Raw genomic sequence first — 15,360 nt, 5'->3', positions numbered from 1 at the left:
GAAGGACAAAACAGTGAGCAATGTTCCATGCTGCTTACAGGTCCATTGGTTTTTCACAAGATATAAAGGTCAGTGGCAATACATTAGAAATGGTTTTAGTGAACCTTTAACGGCCAAAACAAGAATGGAGTTGTTTGAAGAATAAATGTCAAGTGAAGAAGTGGAATCAGGATAGGATGACAAGTTTTTGTTTTGAGAATTTTGGCTCTGAAGGAGACCTGAGAAATGAATGAATGGCGCGGTGGAGAGGAGTGTGAGATTAAGGGAAGATATTTTTTTCTTATTGTTTTTAAGATTAGAGGCATTAACTAGAGCATGTCCCCAAGATTTAGGTATGATCTTGTTTAATCCTTTTAAAAATCCTAAAGTAGAGGAATTATTTTATAGATGTGAAAACTGAAGTAGAGAGATAAGTGACTAAGGTGACATTGTGCTAGGCACTCTACTGTCCTTATCATTCTCTTAATCATTATTCACTGAGTGAGTTTAAGTGTCTAAAATGCTTAACACTGTTACCAGCACTTAGCAGGTGCTCAATCCAAAAAAAAAAAAAAAAAACAAACCCGTTGCCATCAATTCCGACTCATAGTGACCCCGTAGGACAGAGTAGAACTGCCCCATAGGATTTCCAAGGAGCGGCTAGTGAATTTGAACTGCTGACCCTTTGGTTAGCTGCCGAGTTGTTCACCACTGCACCACCAGGGCTCCAGGTGCTCAGTAAGCCCTAATTATTGCTATTGTTTTTTTAAACATAATCATTAGTATTGCCTGGGAGCAGAAATTCTTCTTGTGCAGTAGCATCTTAGGTAGGCCTAGACTGTCTGTCCTATAGGGTCGCTATGAGTGAGAATTGACTCCATGGCAGCAGGTTTGGTTTTGGTTTATTGAGCACTAATGGAGCCCTGGTGGCGAAATGTTTGAGCACTTAACTACTAACCCAGAGGTCTGCTGTTCAAACCCAACAGCAGCTCTGCAGGAGAAAAGACCTGGCAATCTGCTCCTGTAAAGGTGACAGCCTGGGAAACCCTATGGGGCAGTTCTGCTCTGTCCTGTAGGGTTACCATGAGTCGGAGTCAGAATCGACTCAGCGGCACACAAAAACAACAACCACTGAACACTTTAGTTGGCTTATGTTTAGGGACAGTTTTGTATGAGAAGTGCTTATTTTTTTAAACACTAGAATTATGACGCTCACACAGTGGGAGCAGAGACTGTGGAGATTCTTATAGTCCACCCCATGCTGGGGAATATACTCATTTATTGGAATGTCAGGCTGACCATCTGCACTACTTGCTTACTTTGGCTGAGCATGTATAATTGAAGTCAAGTAAGTTAAATGCACACGTGATGTCACCATGCTCTGTAGTCGTTTTGCCCTGCCCCACTCATCCCTGCATCCCAGGTAGCCGCGCTCTGTCAGTTGCTCTTCTCTACCCTTCAACAGGTTTACACCCAGAAAGTACTGTCTCCTGTTCTTCTTGACCTTCTGCTTTGAAAGCATTTCACTGAGGGAGAATCAATTCACTCCTGACCCTTGGCTTTAATTTTTGTTTTTTCTTTCCTCTCTTCTTTTTTCAAGTTTTCTTTGAAAAAAATCTACTTATCTCTTCTTCCAACTTGTGGCTATTAAGTTTAATAATAATGCTAATGGTGTCCTTATATTAGTGGGTCTCAAATTTGAATAATTTATTTAGAAATAAATGTAAATTAAACTATATTATAATCTTACTTAAATATGTACACAAAGTAGGCTCAAGTTCTTGTCATAAACCTTTTTATATACCTCTAAAGTCTACAAATTGTAAACAGCTACAAAATCAACAATTCAAATTAATGTTAACGTGGGCAGATTATTTTTTTCTGAAACAATAACCACTTGCAGTGTAAAAAAAAAGTAACTCCTATGATGTATGCTTCCTGCGTCATTCAATACTTTTCCCATAGAGTACTTCAGTATTGCAACTTGAGGCTTGGATTTTTTCTTCAGTACTTTCAGCTTGAGAAATGCCAAGCATATTCTTACCTTTTGGTTTTCTAATTCCAGGTCTTTGCACATTTTATTATAATACTTTACTTTGTCTTCTTGAGCTGCCCTTTAATATTGTCTGTTCAGTTCTTTTACATAATCATTTCTTCTCTTTGCTTTAGCTACTGTGTGTTCAAGAGCAAGTTTCAGAGTCTATTTTTCCATCCATTTTGGTCTTTCTTTCCTGTCTTTTTGATGACCTTTTGCCTTCTTCATGTATGATGTCCTTGATGTCATTCTACAACTCATCTGGTCTTCAGTCCTTAGTGTTCAATGCGTCAAATCTGTTCCTGAGATGGTCTCCAAAGTCAGGTGGGATATACTTAGGGTTGTATTTTGGCCCTTGTGGACGTGTTTTAATTTTCTTCAGCTTCAACTTGAACTTGCATAGATCAGTTGATGGTCTTTTCCACAGGTCACCCCTGGCCTTGTTCTGACTGATGATATGGAACTTTTCCATCATCTCTTTCCACAGATGTAGTCCATTTAATTTTTGTGTACTTCATCCAGCAAGGTCCATGAGTATAGTCACCCATTATGTTGCTGAAAAGAAGTATCTGCAATGAATAAGTCATTGGTCTTACAAAATTCTATCCTACAATCTCCGGCATCATTTCTGTCACCTAGGCCATATTTTCCAACTATCAATCCTTCTTCGTTTCCAACTTTCGCATTCCAATCACCAGTTAATTATCAATGCATCTTGATTGCGTGTTTGATCAATTTTGGACCGCAGAAGTTGATAATCTTCAATTTCTTCAACTTTGGCTATTAGTGGTTGGTGCATAAATTTGAATAATATTCTTGCTTGTAAAATAACTGTTCTTCCTTCTAGGTGTATGGATATTATCCTATCACTGACAGTGTTATATTTCAGGATAGATCTTGAAATGTTCTTTTTGACTATGAATGCAACACCAGTCCTCTTCAATTTATCATTCCCGGCATAGTAGACCATTGTCCTATTAAAAATGGCTGATACCAGTCTATTCAGCTCACCAGTGTCTAGGATATCAATCTTTATGCATTCTATTTCATTTTTGACGACTTCTAATTTTCCTGGATTCATACTTTGTACGTTCCAGACTCCAATTATTAATGGATATTTGCAGCTGTTTCTTCTCATTTTGAGTCGTGCCATATCAGCAAATACGGTCTCAAAAACTTTACTCTATCCATATTGTTAACATCAACTGTACTTTGAGGAGGCAGCTCTTCCCAGTCAGCTCTTCCCAGTCACATTTTGAGTGCCTTTCAACCTGAGGAGTTCATCTTCTAGCACTGTATTGGACAGTGTTCCATTGCTATCCATAAGATTTTCATTGGCTAATCTTTTCCCAGGTAGATTGCTAGCTTCTTCCTGGAAGCGCCACTGAAACTTGTCACCACAGGTGACCCTGCTGGTATTTGGAATACTGGTGGCATAGCTTCCAGCATCACAGTAACACACAAGCCACCAGAGTATGACAAACTGACAGACAAGAGGAGTAAAATATTGAATGGCACAGGAAGCATCAAAAGAAGATGGAAGGAATACACAGTCACTGTACCAAAAAGAATTGGTCAACATTTAACCATTACAGGAAGTAGCATATGATCAACAACTGATGGGACTGAAGGAAGAAGTCCAAGCTGCACTGAAGGCATTGGCAAAAAACAAGACTTCATGAATTGACGGAATGGCAATTAAGATGTTTCAACAAAGGGATGCAGTGCTAGAAGTGCTCACTCGTCTGTGCCAAGAAATTTGGAAGACAGCTACCTGGCCAGCTAACTGGAAGAAATCTATATTTGTGCCCATTCCAAAGAAAGGTGACCCAACAGATTACGGAAATTATTGAACAGTATCATTAATGTCATGCGCCAAGTAAAATTTTGCTGAAGATCATTCAAAAACGGTTGCAGCAGTGCATCAACAGGGAACTGCTAGAAATTCAAGCCGGATTCTGAAGAGGACGTGCAACGAGGTATATCACTGCTGATGTCAGATGGATCTTGGCTGAAAGCAGAGAATACCAGAAAGATATTACCTGTGTTTTATTGACTATACAAAGGCATTCAACTGTGTGGATCATAACAAATTATAGATAACATCACAAAGAATGGGAATTCCAGAACACTTGATTGTGCTCATGCAGAACCTATACATAGACCAAGAGGCAGTCATTTGAACAAAACGAGGGGATACTGCGTGATTTAAAATCAGGAAAGGTGTGAGTCAGAGTTGTATCCTTTCACTATACTTATTCAATCTATATGCTGAGCAAATAATCCAAGAAGCTGGACTATATGAAGGAGAATGGGGCATCAGGATTGGAGGAAGACTCATTAACAACCTGCAATATGCAAATGACACAACACTGCTTGCTGAAAGCAAACAGGACTTGTACTTGCCGATGAAGATCAAAGACTACAGCCTTCAGTATAGATTACCTGTCAACGTAAAGGAAACAAAAATCCTCACAACTGGACCAATAAGCAACATCATAACAGAAAATATTGAAGTTGTCAAGGATTTCATTTTACTTGGATCCACAATCAACGCGCATGGAAGCAGCAGTCAAGAAATCAAATGATGATTGCACTGGGCAAATCTGCTGCAAAAGACCTCTTTAAAGTGTTGAAAAGCAAAGATGTCAGTTTGAATATTAAGGCACACATGACCCAAGCCATGGTATTTTCAGTTACCTCATATGCATGGGAAAGCTGGACAATGGACAAGGAAGACCAAAGAAGAACTGATGCCTTTGAATTATGGTATTGGCAAAGAATACCGAATATACCGTGGGCTGCCAGAAGAACGAACAAATCTGTCTTGGAAGAAGTACAGCCAGAATACTCCTTAGAAGCAAGGATGATGAGAGTTCATCTTACGTACTTTGGACATGTTATCAGGAGGGACCAGGCCCTGCAGAAGGACATCATGCTTGGTAAAGGAGAGGGTCAGTGAAAAAGACGAAGACCCTCAACGAGATGGACTGACACAGTGCCTGCAACAATGGGCTCAAACATAGCAAGAATTGTGGGGATGGCGCAGGACCGGGCAGTGTTTCATACAATTGTACACAGGCTTGCGATGGGTCAGATTTAACTTGTTGGCACCTAACAACAACATCCATTGCTGGTGGGAATGTGAAACAGTACAGCCGTTGTGGCAAACAGTGTTGCAGTTCCTCAAAAAACTAAAAATAGAACTACCATATGACCCAGCAATTTCAATTCTAGGTGTATACCCAAAAGAAAGCAGAGACTCAAAAAGAGACCTGTATACATCAGTGTTCATTGTAGCACTATTCACAATACCCAAAAGGTGAAAACAACCAAAATGCCCATCAGCAGACGAATGAATAAACAAAACGTGGTACATACATACAGTGGAATACTACTCAGCCAGTCGGAGAAGTGAAGTCTTGATACATGCTACAGCATGGAGCTTGAAGACATTATGCTGAGTGAAGTAAGCCAGTTCCTAAAGGACAAATATTGTATGGCCTCACTTATATAAAAAGACAAGAAAAGGCAAGTGTACAGAGACCAAAATTTATTAGTGGTTACCAGGGGCAAGAGAGATGGGGAAAAGGGGAATTAATGATGATAAAAAAAGGTCACATTGATTAAAGATAGGGTTGTCCAGCCAATTATTGTAATTTCTATCAATAGTTATACACCTTTAAAACGATGAATTGGCAAAAGATGTGTGATATGTTTACAACAATGACAAAAAATTTAAAAAGTAGCTGCTGAAGCTGCTTATGTATAACCAAACACCTCATGGGATTTGGTTCCTTGGTTTGGAGGTTTAGGGTCATGGTTTCATGGGACATCCCAGTCAATTGGCCTAATAGTATGTGTAGTGCTTCTGTTCTACATCCTAGTTCACTGCATAGTTCCTGAGGTCTTAAAAGCTTGCAAGTGGCCATCCAAGGCACAATTGGTCTCTATTCACCTGGAGCAACAAATGAAGAAGCAGAGTCAGGAATACCAAAAAACCAAACCCATTGCCATCCAGTCAACTCCGACTCCTAGTGACCCTATAGGAGAGACTAGAACTGCCCCATAGGGTTTCGAAGGAGGGCTGGTGGATTCGAACTGCCAGCCTTTTGGTTAGCAGCTATAGCTTGCCCCAGCTCTTAACCACTGTGCCACCAGGGCACTGAGTCAGGAATAGGAGGACAATATGGAATGTGTGGCTAACTGCCTCCATGAACAGCTGCCTCCTTTGCCATGAGATCGGAAGAATTGGATGGTGAACATTTTGATCAGATTCCATAGAAGAATCCTGAGTAAAAGGGGGAAAATGTAGAGCAGAATTTCAAATTCTTACGGACTCTAGACTTTGGAGCCATGGAGGCTGGATGAACCCCAGAAACTATTGCCCTGAGATAATCTCTAAATAAATCTCAATAAATAAATCTTTAAATAAACCTTAAACTAAAAATATCTCCTGAAGTCATCTTAAAAACTGAACAGTAGTTTAGCTTAACTAGTAAAAAAGGCCTGCCTTGAACATTATGCTCTTTTAAGAATTATCTACATGGGATCAAATTGAAAACAGCAACTCAAAAGATTAGATAGGAACCTTAGAGGGCAGTGACTTTATGTTAATGAGGGAGGAACAGCTTAGAAAAGGACGGTGAGAATGGTTGAACAACTCAAAGAATGCAATCAGTGTCACTAATGTAGCTGTTAAAATAATCAAGGATTTCATTTTAATTGAATCCGCATTCAAGGCCCATGGTAGCAACAGTCAGGAAATCAAACAACATGTTGTATTGGGGAAATCTGCTACAAAAACCACTTGAAAGTGTTAAAAAGCAAAGATGTCAGGTTGAGGACTAAGGTGTGCCTGACTCAAGCCATGGTATTTTCAGTCGCCTCATATGCATGCTAAAGCTGGGCAATGAATAAAGAAGACCAAAGAAGAATTGCTGCCTTTGAATTATGGTGTTGTTGAAGAATACTGAACATACCATGGACTGCCAGAAGAATGAACAAATCTATCTTGGAAGAAGCACAGCCAGAATGCTCCTTGAAAGGATGACTTCATTTCACGTTCTTTGGACATGTTAACAGGAGGGACCAGTCCCTGGAGAAGGACATCATGCTTGGTAAAGTAGAGGGTCTGCAAAAAAGAGGAAGACCGTCGACAAGATGGATTGTCACAGTGGTTACAACAGTGGGCTCAAACAGCAACAACTGTGAGGAAGGTGCAGGACAGGGTAGTGTTTCCTTCTCTTGTACATAGGGTTGGTATGAGTCAGAACCAATGCACCGGCACCTAACAACAACAACAAATCTATGGTCCAGGGCTTTTTGAATTTGACATGACTCTGCTGTGATGCTGTGAGTCAGAATTGACTCAATGGCAGTGTGTTTTGGATACTGTGATGTCTCAATTCCCTAGGCACGTGTTTTATTACTGCTTGAAAAATAATGTTCTTCCTTACAGAATGCTGGCCTTCATTAGTCACAGTCATATCATTTCTGTCTTTAAGTCTACCACTGAATTCTACTTTTTGGCACTAAGTCAAGAAAAAAAAATGTGGGCATTGAAATAACTTTGCAGTACTGTTCTTGATGATCACCTTATAATAGGGCAGATCCAGACTATGCTTAAATGTATATTTTTTAATCATCATTGAAATGAATGAATACTTAATTTTAGGTGAAAATGAGCAAGGCAAAAAGCCCTGGAAAATCAGCGCTCAGACATTCTTTTCAGAATCTTCACCTCCACCTATTTGCTTTTCAGTTAAGTGCTTTGATTAATTCTCTTTGCTCCCTAGTGTTCAAGACTTTTGGTTTTGTTTTTCAATTTTTCAAGTTTTAATTTTTCCATATGTTGTAGTAAAAATACATTTGCTGTTTTCTATGCCTCCTTAATCCTTGGCCTCTGATGGGGAAAAAAAAATCTCATTCTAGACTGTGAAACTAGAAGGTTTAGACTTCAGTTCTATTTTAATGTTTAATTGCTAAACCCTGCAAGTACTAAAAATAAATGCCCACTTTTCTCCTTTAAAAAGTTAGCACTTGCATTGTCTTAGTTACTAGTGCTGCTATGACATAAATACAAGTGGGTGTCTTTAAAGAACAGAAATTTGTTTTCTTAGAGTTCTGGAGGCTGAAAGCCCAAGGCAGGGTCTCCATGGTGTTGTAGTCCTGGGCTTTCCTTGGTTCCATAGTGTTCCTTGGCTCGTAGATGATCTTCACATGGCATCTGTCTCCCTTCTCTGTGTGTGTGTGTCTATTCTCGTCCTTTTATAAATCAGAAGTGATTAGGTTTATGATCCACTCTACCCTGGTATGACCTCATTAACATAACAAGAAGAAACCCTATTTCCAAACAGGATCACATCCATAGGTACAAGAGCCAGGAATTCAGCACGTATTTTGGAGGACACAATTCAATCCATAAGATACACTGAAGAAAAAAAAGGAGAGGACTCATACTCTTCAGTGCAGGGTTACAAATTAGCATAAAATTCATTACCTCAGGCCTTTCAAATGGAACAGAGGTTTAAATAAAATTGTTTTTCCCATACAAACTAATACCAGAAGGCAAGTAGATTACTTGAACTCTAGGATAAGGTGGTTCAAAGTATATATTTAGAAATTGAGTGCGTAAAGGATAGAAGTATTGATCAGATTGACCTATAAAAAGAAATTAGGGATTTTTTAAATGAAAACATCCTAAATTGATACTGTTATATATAAGAGGGATACCATACCTGTGACATTACTTACCAAATGGGAGAGTTAAATGGGATAATGCACGTAAGGAACTTAGCCACGTGTGAGGCAAAGAGCAAGCACTCAATAAGCTTTCACTGTTTTTTTTCATACATGCATAGATTTATTTATTAACATGTTCCTGGTAGTATTGTTTTCATAGTGTATATTGTTCCTTAGTGAAAGATTGCAAACAACCTAAATACTCCTTGAAAGGGACTGGTTTAAATAGATTATGCATATCTATTCAACAAGATTATGCAGACATTTTAAAATGATAGTATGACTAATAAAACAACCAAAAAAAAAACCCTAAAATCCGTGATAAGTGGGGAAAAAAAGCAGGTTATCGATTCTGGAGAGTCCGTTGCCATTATTTCTTTAGATACTGGCTATCTCATTCTCTTGATTCTCATTCAGGAACTCCTATTAGACATAGATTAGACCTTATTTTGGAGCCTTGGTGGCACAGTAGTTAAGAGCTCAGGCTGCTAACCAAAAGGTCGGCATTTTGAATCCACCAGCCGCTCCTTGGAAACCCTATGGAGCAGTAATAATCTGTCCTGTAGGGTCACTATAAGTTGGAATTGACTCGACAGCAACAGGTTTGGTTTGGTTTTAGACCTTATTTTATCTTTCATGTGTTGCAACCTCTTCATTTAATACATTGCTATCATTACTACATTCAGGATAATTTCTTCTGATCTACAGTCCATTTAAATTATTGTCAACTGTATCTGTTCTGCTTAACCTGTCCCCTAAGGTTTAAATTCCAGTTAGTGTAATTTTTAATATTGTGGTGTTCTTGTCTTAGGGTTTAGATTTCTTGTTTAAATCATTTTGGATGTATATGCATATTCTCTTTGAAGTTGTTCTATTATACCAAATTCTTGGGACCATAATCTTCCTGTTCATCTGATGACTCTTGCTGGGGGTAGATTGCTTTTTCCTGTGTTTTATAATTTTGCACTGTGTCTACTTTAATAGGGCCTCGTTTTTCCATGAGACTCCCTTCTTTGGTTCTGGTTGTAGAAACAGTTTGCATCTGCCAGGAGACTCCAGGTTATCACTGACCAGGAGCCGGTTATTATGTTAATTTCCTGAATTGCAAATGTGATATCGAGAGATTGTGTTTATTAAAACCCCACTTCTACGTGAGGCACTAGCACTAAGATTTGAGTTCTCTGGAGACTTCCTTCTCAAACCCAAGTTTCTTAGTTAATCCTGTGTTGGTAGGTGGATGTTTTCGATTCTGCCCTTTCACTGAGAGTGCAGCGCTTCAAGGATCCTGGCTTTTTATTTAAGAGTTTCATTTCCAAATTTTGAATCACCTGGTCCAAATCCTTCTATTCCTTAAAATCCATGTCCCTAGATGATGGTGATTTAACAGTTTCCCAGGCGGCCATTGCACTTGTTCTGGGACCTAGAGCTTAACCACTGCCACCCTTTCCTTTATTTTTCTTCTGAGCTTAACTATGCTTTAAAAAATAATCTTTTCTCCTGCAATTTTTAGGGGTTCATAGAAGAGTTTTCATGTTGTCTTAGCCCATTCTCTTGCCAGAACCAGGGGTATTCCCACTCAGTCTAAAACATTTTTTTCAGATGTTCTGGTTAAAGCAAGTGTGGAAGTCATACAACCTCACTATGCCCGAGGTAGCCACTGAGGCATCACTGAAGAGTCCTCATTTGAAAACCACTAGTGTATTGGAAAGGAGCCCTGGTGATGCAGTGGTTAAGTATTCGGCTGCTAACCCGAAAAGTCGGCAGTTCACACCCGCAGGAGAAAAGACCTGGAGATCTGCTCCTGTAAAGATTACAGCCTAGGAAGTCCTATGAGGCAATTCTACTCTGCCTTTAACCTCACTATGAGTCAGAATCAACTTGATGGCACACAACAACAACAGTGTATTGGAGGGGTTAGCAGACTATGGCCTACAGTTTGTGTAAATAAAGTTTTATTGAATACAGTCATGCTCATTCATTTATGTATTGTCTATAGCTGTTTTCATCCTACAAGGGCAGAGTTAACTAGTTGCCATAGATTATAAGGATGTCATATGGCCTGACAAGTCAGCATATTTAGTATCTGACCCTTGATTTAAAAAAAGAGCGCCAACCCCTCTATGAATCCCTCTGAAAATAAAAAGGACATTACAGTTTTCACCATGAATTTTTTCCCATCTAAATTTAACAGTAAAATTTGAAGAAAATGTATTAGTGTTTCACTTTCCAGGTATAAAAGCCAAGTAATAGATAGAAAAAGAGTTTTAGATTTGACTTACAGAAAATTAAACATTATAATCAAATTTATAAAAGGCAAATGACAAAGCGGGGGTGGGGGACGTGACATGATTTTAATGTTCTCAATGTATAAAGAGCGCTTATAGAAGGCCCCATGAGAAAAAATGCTCAGCTCCATGAGGAAAAGTATGTCCCCTCCCTCCAAAAAAGCACAAATAGACTGTCTATTGAAGAAGAAATAAAATAGCCACTAATCATATGGAAAATACTCAACCTCCTTAGTAATAAAAGAAATGAAAATTTAAGAAATAAATATATTTAGCTCTTTGGTTTTAATAACAGAATTTATACTAATACGTTCTTTTGCTTCTTAAGGTTGGGATACACACTAAGGCTTGGTTTATTGCTGGAATCTTTTTGCTATTGACTATACCTATATCTCTGTGGGTGATATTGCAACACTTAGTGCATTATACACAACCTGAACTACAAAAACCAATAATAAGGTAAATCCTTATATGTTTTGATTCTACTAATGTTGTATTGGTGTTTTGGTGCCCCCCCGCCCATAAATGTAGTGTAAAATGTTTTTATGTTTTGCTTTCCACATAGGATTCTTTGGATGGTACCCATATACAGTTTAGATAGTGTAAGTATGTTTCATTTTATCTCATTAACTAAGAACTCATATGATGATACTAGCTATACTTACAGAATGCTTAAGGTAACGAAAGTATGTTATTGGTAATAAGGGGTCAGATTAATACAAAAAGTGAAAAGGTAATTGTTTTGAATGTTTAAAGAGGAGTAAGTATAACAATACGAAGTGAAAAATGTGGTTTTTTTAAAAATCTGTAGCTGTTTTCTTTGCTTAATCTTTTAAATTTTCAGTAGCTCTTAGTCCTTTAAATAGTGTAATATTTTAACTTATGTTCACCTTTTTTATTTGTTAAATCTTATATTTGAACAAGGAGCCTGGTGGTGCAGTGATTAAAGTGCTCGGCTGCTAACCGGAAGGTCAGCAGTTCAAACCCACCAGCCGCTCCGAGGGAGAAAGATGTAGCAGTCTGTTTTTGTAAGGATTAACAGCCTTAGAAATGCTATGGGGAAGTTCTGCTCTGTCATTACAGGGTCCCTATGAGTCAGAATTGACTCGATGGCAATGAGTTTGGTTATATTTGAACAACAACAACAAAAACCTTCCCCTTTGGGTTCTCTCATACACAGTGGTTACAGACAGTTGCTCTAATTTGAGTAACTATAAAGGAAAGGTCTTTGATACCATTTTCTGTGACTGTGTCAAGATAAATTTCAGATTTAAGAACTCAAGAACTTAATTTAGCTCCTCTTCATATTCATTATTTATCCCAAACACTTTTCCTTTTGTTTACCAATATCCAAAACGTTTCTTGCTCTTAAAAATTCATTTTACAAATTGGTAGCCCTCGTAATTATAAATTTTAGAGAGTCTGATGTAAGTATGTGACAAGACATCTCACATCTCAAATTTAAAAATTAATTCATCGTGAATATCATGAATTGGGATGATTATTTTATCTTAGCAGCAACTATTTTTAACATTTGTGCTTTTTCATAGTGGATAGCTTTGAAATATCCCAGCATTGCAATATATGTGGATACTTGCAGAGAATGCTATGAAGCTTATGTCATTTACAACTTTATGGGATTCCTTACCAATTATCTAACTACCCGGTATCCAAATCTGGTATTAATCCTTGAAGCCAAAGATCAACAGAAACATTTCCCTCCTTTATGTTGCTGTCCGCCATGGCCTATGGGAGAGTAAGTATGTTTGTTTTGAATTGTTTTATGTTTTGGTTTTATTGAAGCAGAGTTTTTCATTATTGGTCTACTACCTGTAAGGCAGTGTGTTAAGTACCATGAGCAGAATAAAAAGTATAAAACATGTCCCTGCCCTCATGTAGTTCATAGTCAAGCTTAAAAACTAACGAAATAATTTTTGTAATCCACATATGTAAGTTATTCTCTTTTACATTACTCATTTTAACTAGAAAACTTAAAGAAATAAAGTATTGCAGGAAAGAGTTAGAAATCATTTAGTCCAACATTCTTTTAAAATTGGGGACCAAGATCTGGAGAGATTAATTTATCCTAGACTAGTTAATGGCAGAGGAGCCCGGGTGGCGCAGTGGTTAAATCAGTCGACTGCTAACCAAAAGGTCAGCAGTTGGAAAACCACCAGCAACTCTGTGGGAGAAAGATGTGGCAGTCTGCTTCCATAGAGATGTACAGTCTTGGAAACCCTATGGGATCAGTATGAGTCAGAATCGACTCAGTGACACTGGGTAGTTAATGGCAAAATCAGGTCTAAGACACAAGGAAGAGGTAGTCCAAGTGGAGAAACAGCATAAGACATGAAATAAGATCAAGAAATAGCAATATTTATTCTAGTAACACATAACAAATTGGGAGCCCTGGTGGCACAGTAGTTAAAGTGCTCAGTTGCTAACCAAAAGATCAGCCATTCGAAACCACTAGTGGCTCCACAGAAGAAAGATGTGGCAGTCTGCTTCTGTGAAGATTTACAGCTCTGGAAACCCTATGGAGCAGTTCTACTCTGTCCTTATAGGGTTGCTGTGAGTCAGAACTGACTTGACAGCAGTGAGTGTTTTTTGGTTTTATAATAAGTTAGCTTGCCTTTATATGTTCAAGTAGGGCAATAAAGGAAGATAAAGCTTGATAAGTAAATTGAGGCTAAGATTGCATTTATTATATGAGTGCACCATTGAATATTTCTCAGCCAGGAAACATCTGAAAGCAGTATTTTAGAAACATTAATCTTGCAGTACTCCACAGGATAGATTAGAGGGAGGAGGACTGCAGAGACTGAGAAATAAATTAGGAGGTCATTATGATAGTCCATTTGTGAGATAAACTGAGGAGGAGAGATGAAATTGGATTAGAAAGGATAGACAGTAAGAGAGAATGCCACTGAAGAATCAGTAGGACTTGATCAGTGACATATTATGGGGAAAAAGGTAAAAGTTGCAAGCAAAGGTAACTGGAATGATTTGGAGATACAGTAATCAGCATAGACATATGACCTTAGGAATGGCTACATTGCCTCCCATGCAATACAGAACCACTTGTACAACATCCTGACAAATTTTGTCTCTATTTATATACTTTCAGTGACAGGGAGCTACCTGGCTTTTTAAATAGTAAGCTCCTAATGTGTTATTTTGGCAAGTAGGTATTGAGCACCTAGTATGTGCCACTATATAGATAGGTATGTTGTAGTACACAACATAGGCAAGACATCATAGAATTTACAGCTTGATTAGTAGAGTTAGTCATTAAGGACATAAATATATAGTTACTTATTTCAGGTAACGCTATGAAGGAAAAAGAACAGAGACCATTAGAAAGAATAGTAAGGAAAACCTAATAATGTAGACTGGGAATGGGGGTTGCAAAACTGCCCTGAAACATTTAAGCTAAGACCTTAAGGATAAGGAGTTTTTACAGAAGAAGAGCAGGGAGTATTCCAGGTACAGTGAATAGCATATAGAAAGGCCCTGAGACCTTGTACCTGCTAGGAACTGGAAGAGGAGTGAAGCTGAAGCACAGTAAACAAATATCACAGAGCTGTGATGAGAACTGAAAGGTCAGCAGGGACACGGAGAGAGCGTTGTAAGTCATGGTGAAGACTGTAAAGTATACTGCATGCAATGAGAAGCTTTTATATTTTATAGTATGTTAAGCAGAGGACTAGTGTCCAAATTTCTCAAGGACACTGCGCTCTTGAATAGACTGAATTTGAAGTAGTTAAGGATTGAAGCTGGGAGTTAGATAAGAAATTGCAGTGGTACAGTATATATGATGGAGCCCTGGTGGCGCAGTGGTTAAGAGCTTGGCTGCTCACCAAAAGGTCAGCAGTTCAAATACACCAGCCACTCCTTGGAAACCCTCTGGGGCGTTCTACTCTGTCCTAGAGGGTCGCTATGAGTCAGAACCAACTTGATGGCAGCTAACAAGAAGAACAGTATACATGATGATGATGGCTTGGCTTTGATCAAGACTCTTCTGTTAATATAGAAACATAGATGAAGCTTTAACTGCCTCCTCAGACCGATTCACAATTAGCTAGTGGTCAACTAAAACCCAAGCTTTTTTCAAGGGCTTGTCACAATTCCCATATTCTGTGCTTATATAATTCATTTGTTCCTAAGTACACAGACAATTCTGTTTATTCTCTCTTTATGTTGGTTTCATTCTTTGCTGGACTGTTTTGAATCATAACTGCTGACTAAATAATGTGACTAATAGCAATGGGGTGTGTGTGTGTGTGTGTGTGTGTGTGTGTGTGTGTGTGTGTGTGT

The 15,360-nt window shown here is 38.4% G+C and overlaps 1 protein-coding gene across 1 annotated transcript in view; it reads left to right on the top strand.

Annotated features, from left to right (window-relative positions):
* Positions 1-15,360, top strand: part of TMEM184C (transmembrane protein 184C) — a 41,893-nt gene that overhangs the window by 3,550 nt on the left and 22,983 nt on the right. The window contains exons 2-4 of the mRNA XM_004378866.2: positions 11,372-11,502; positions 11,609-11,645; positions 12,594-12,799. Of these exons, the coding sequence (XP_004378923.1) occupies positions 11,372-11,502; positions 11,609-11,645; positions 12,594-12,799 (374 nt within the window). The remainder of the gene's footprint in view (positions 1-11,371; positions 11,503-11,608; positions 11,646-12,593; positions 12,800-15,360) is intronic.

This window comes from Trichechus manatus, unplaced genomic scaffold (assembly GCF_000243295.1).
Source record: "Trichechus manatus latirostris isolate Lorelei unplaced genomic scaffold, TriManLat1.0 scaffold00059, whole genome shotgun sequence".
Taxonomy (NCBI): domain Eukaryota; kingdom Metazoa; phylum Chordata; class Mammalia; order Sirenia; family Trichechidae; genus Trichechus; species Trichechus manatus.
This window is presented reverse-complemented; position numbering and strand designations above follow the sequence as displayed.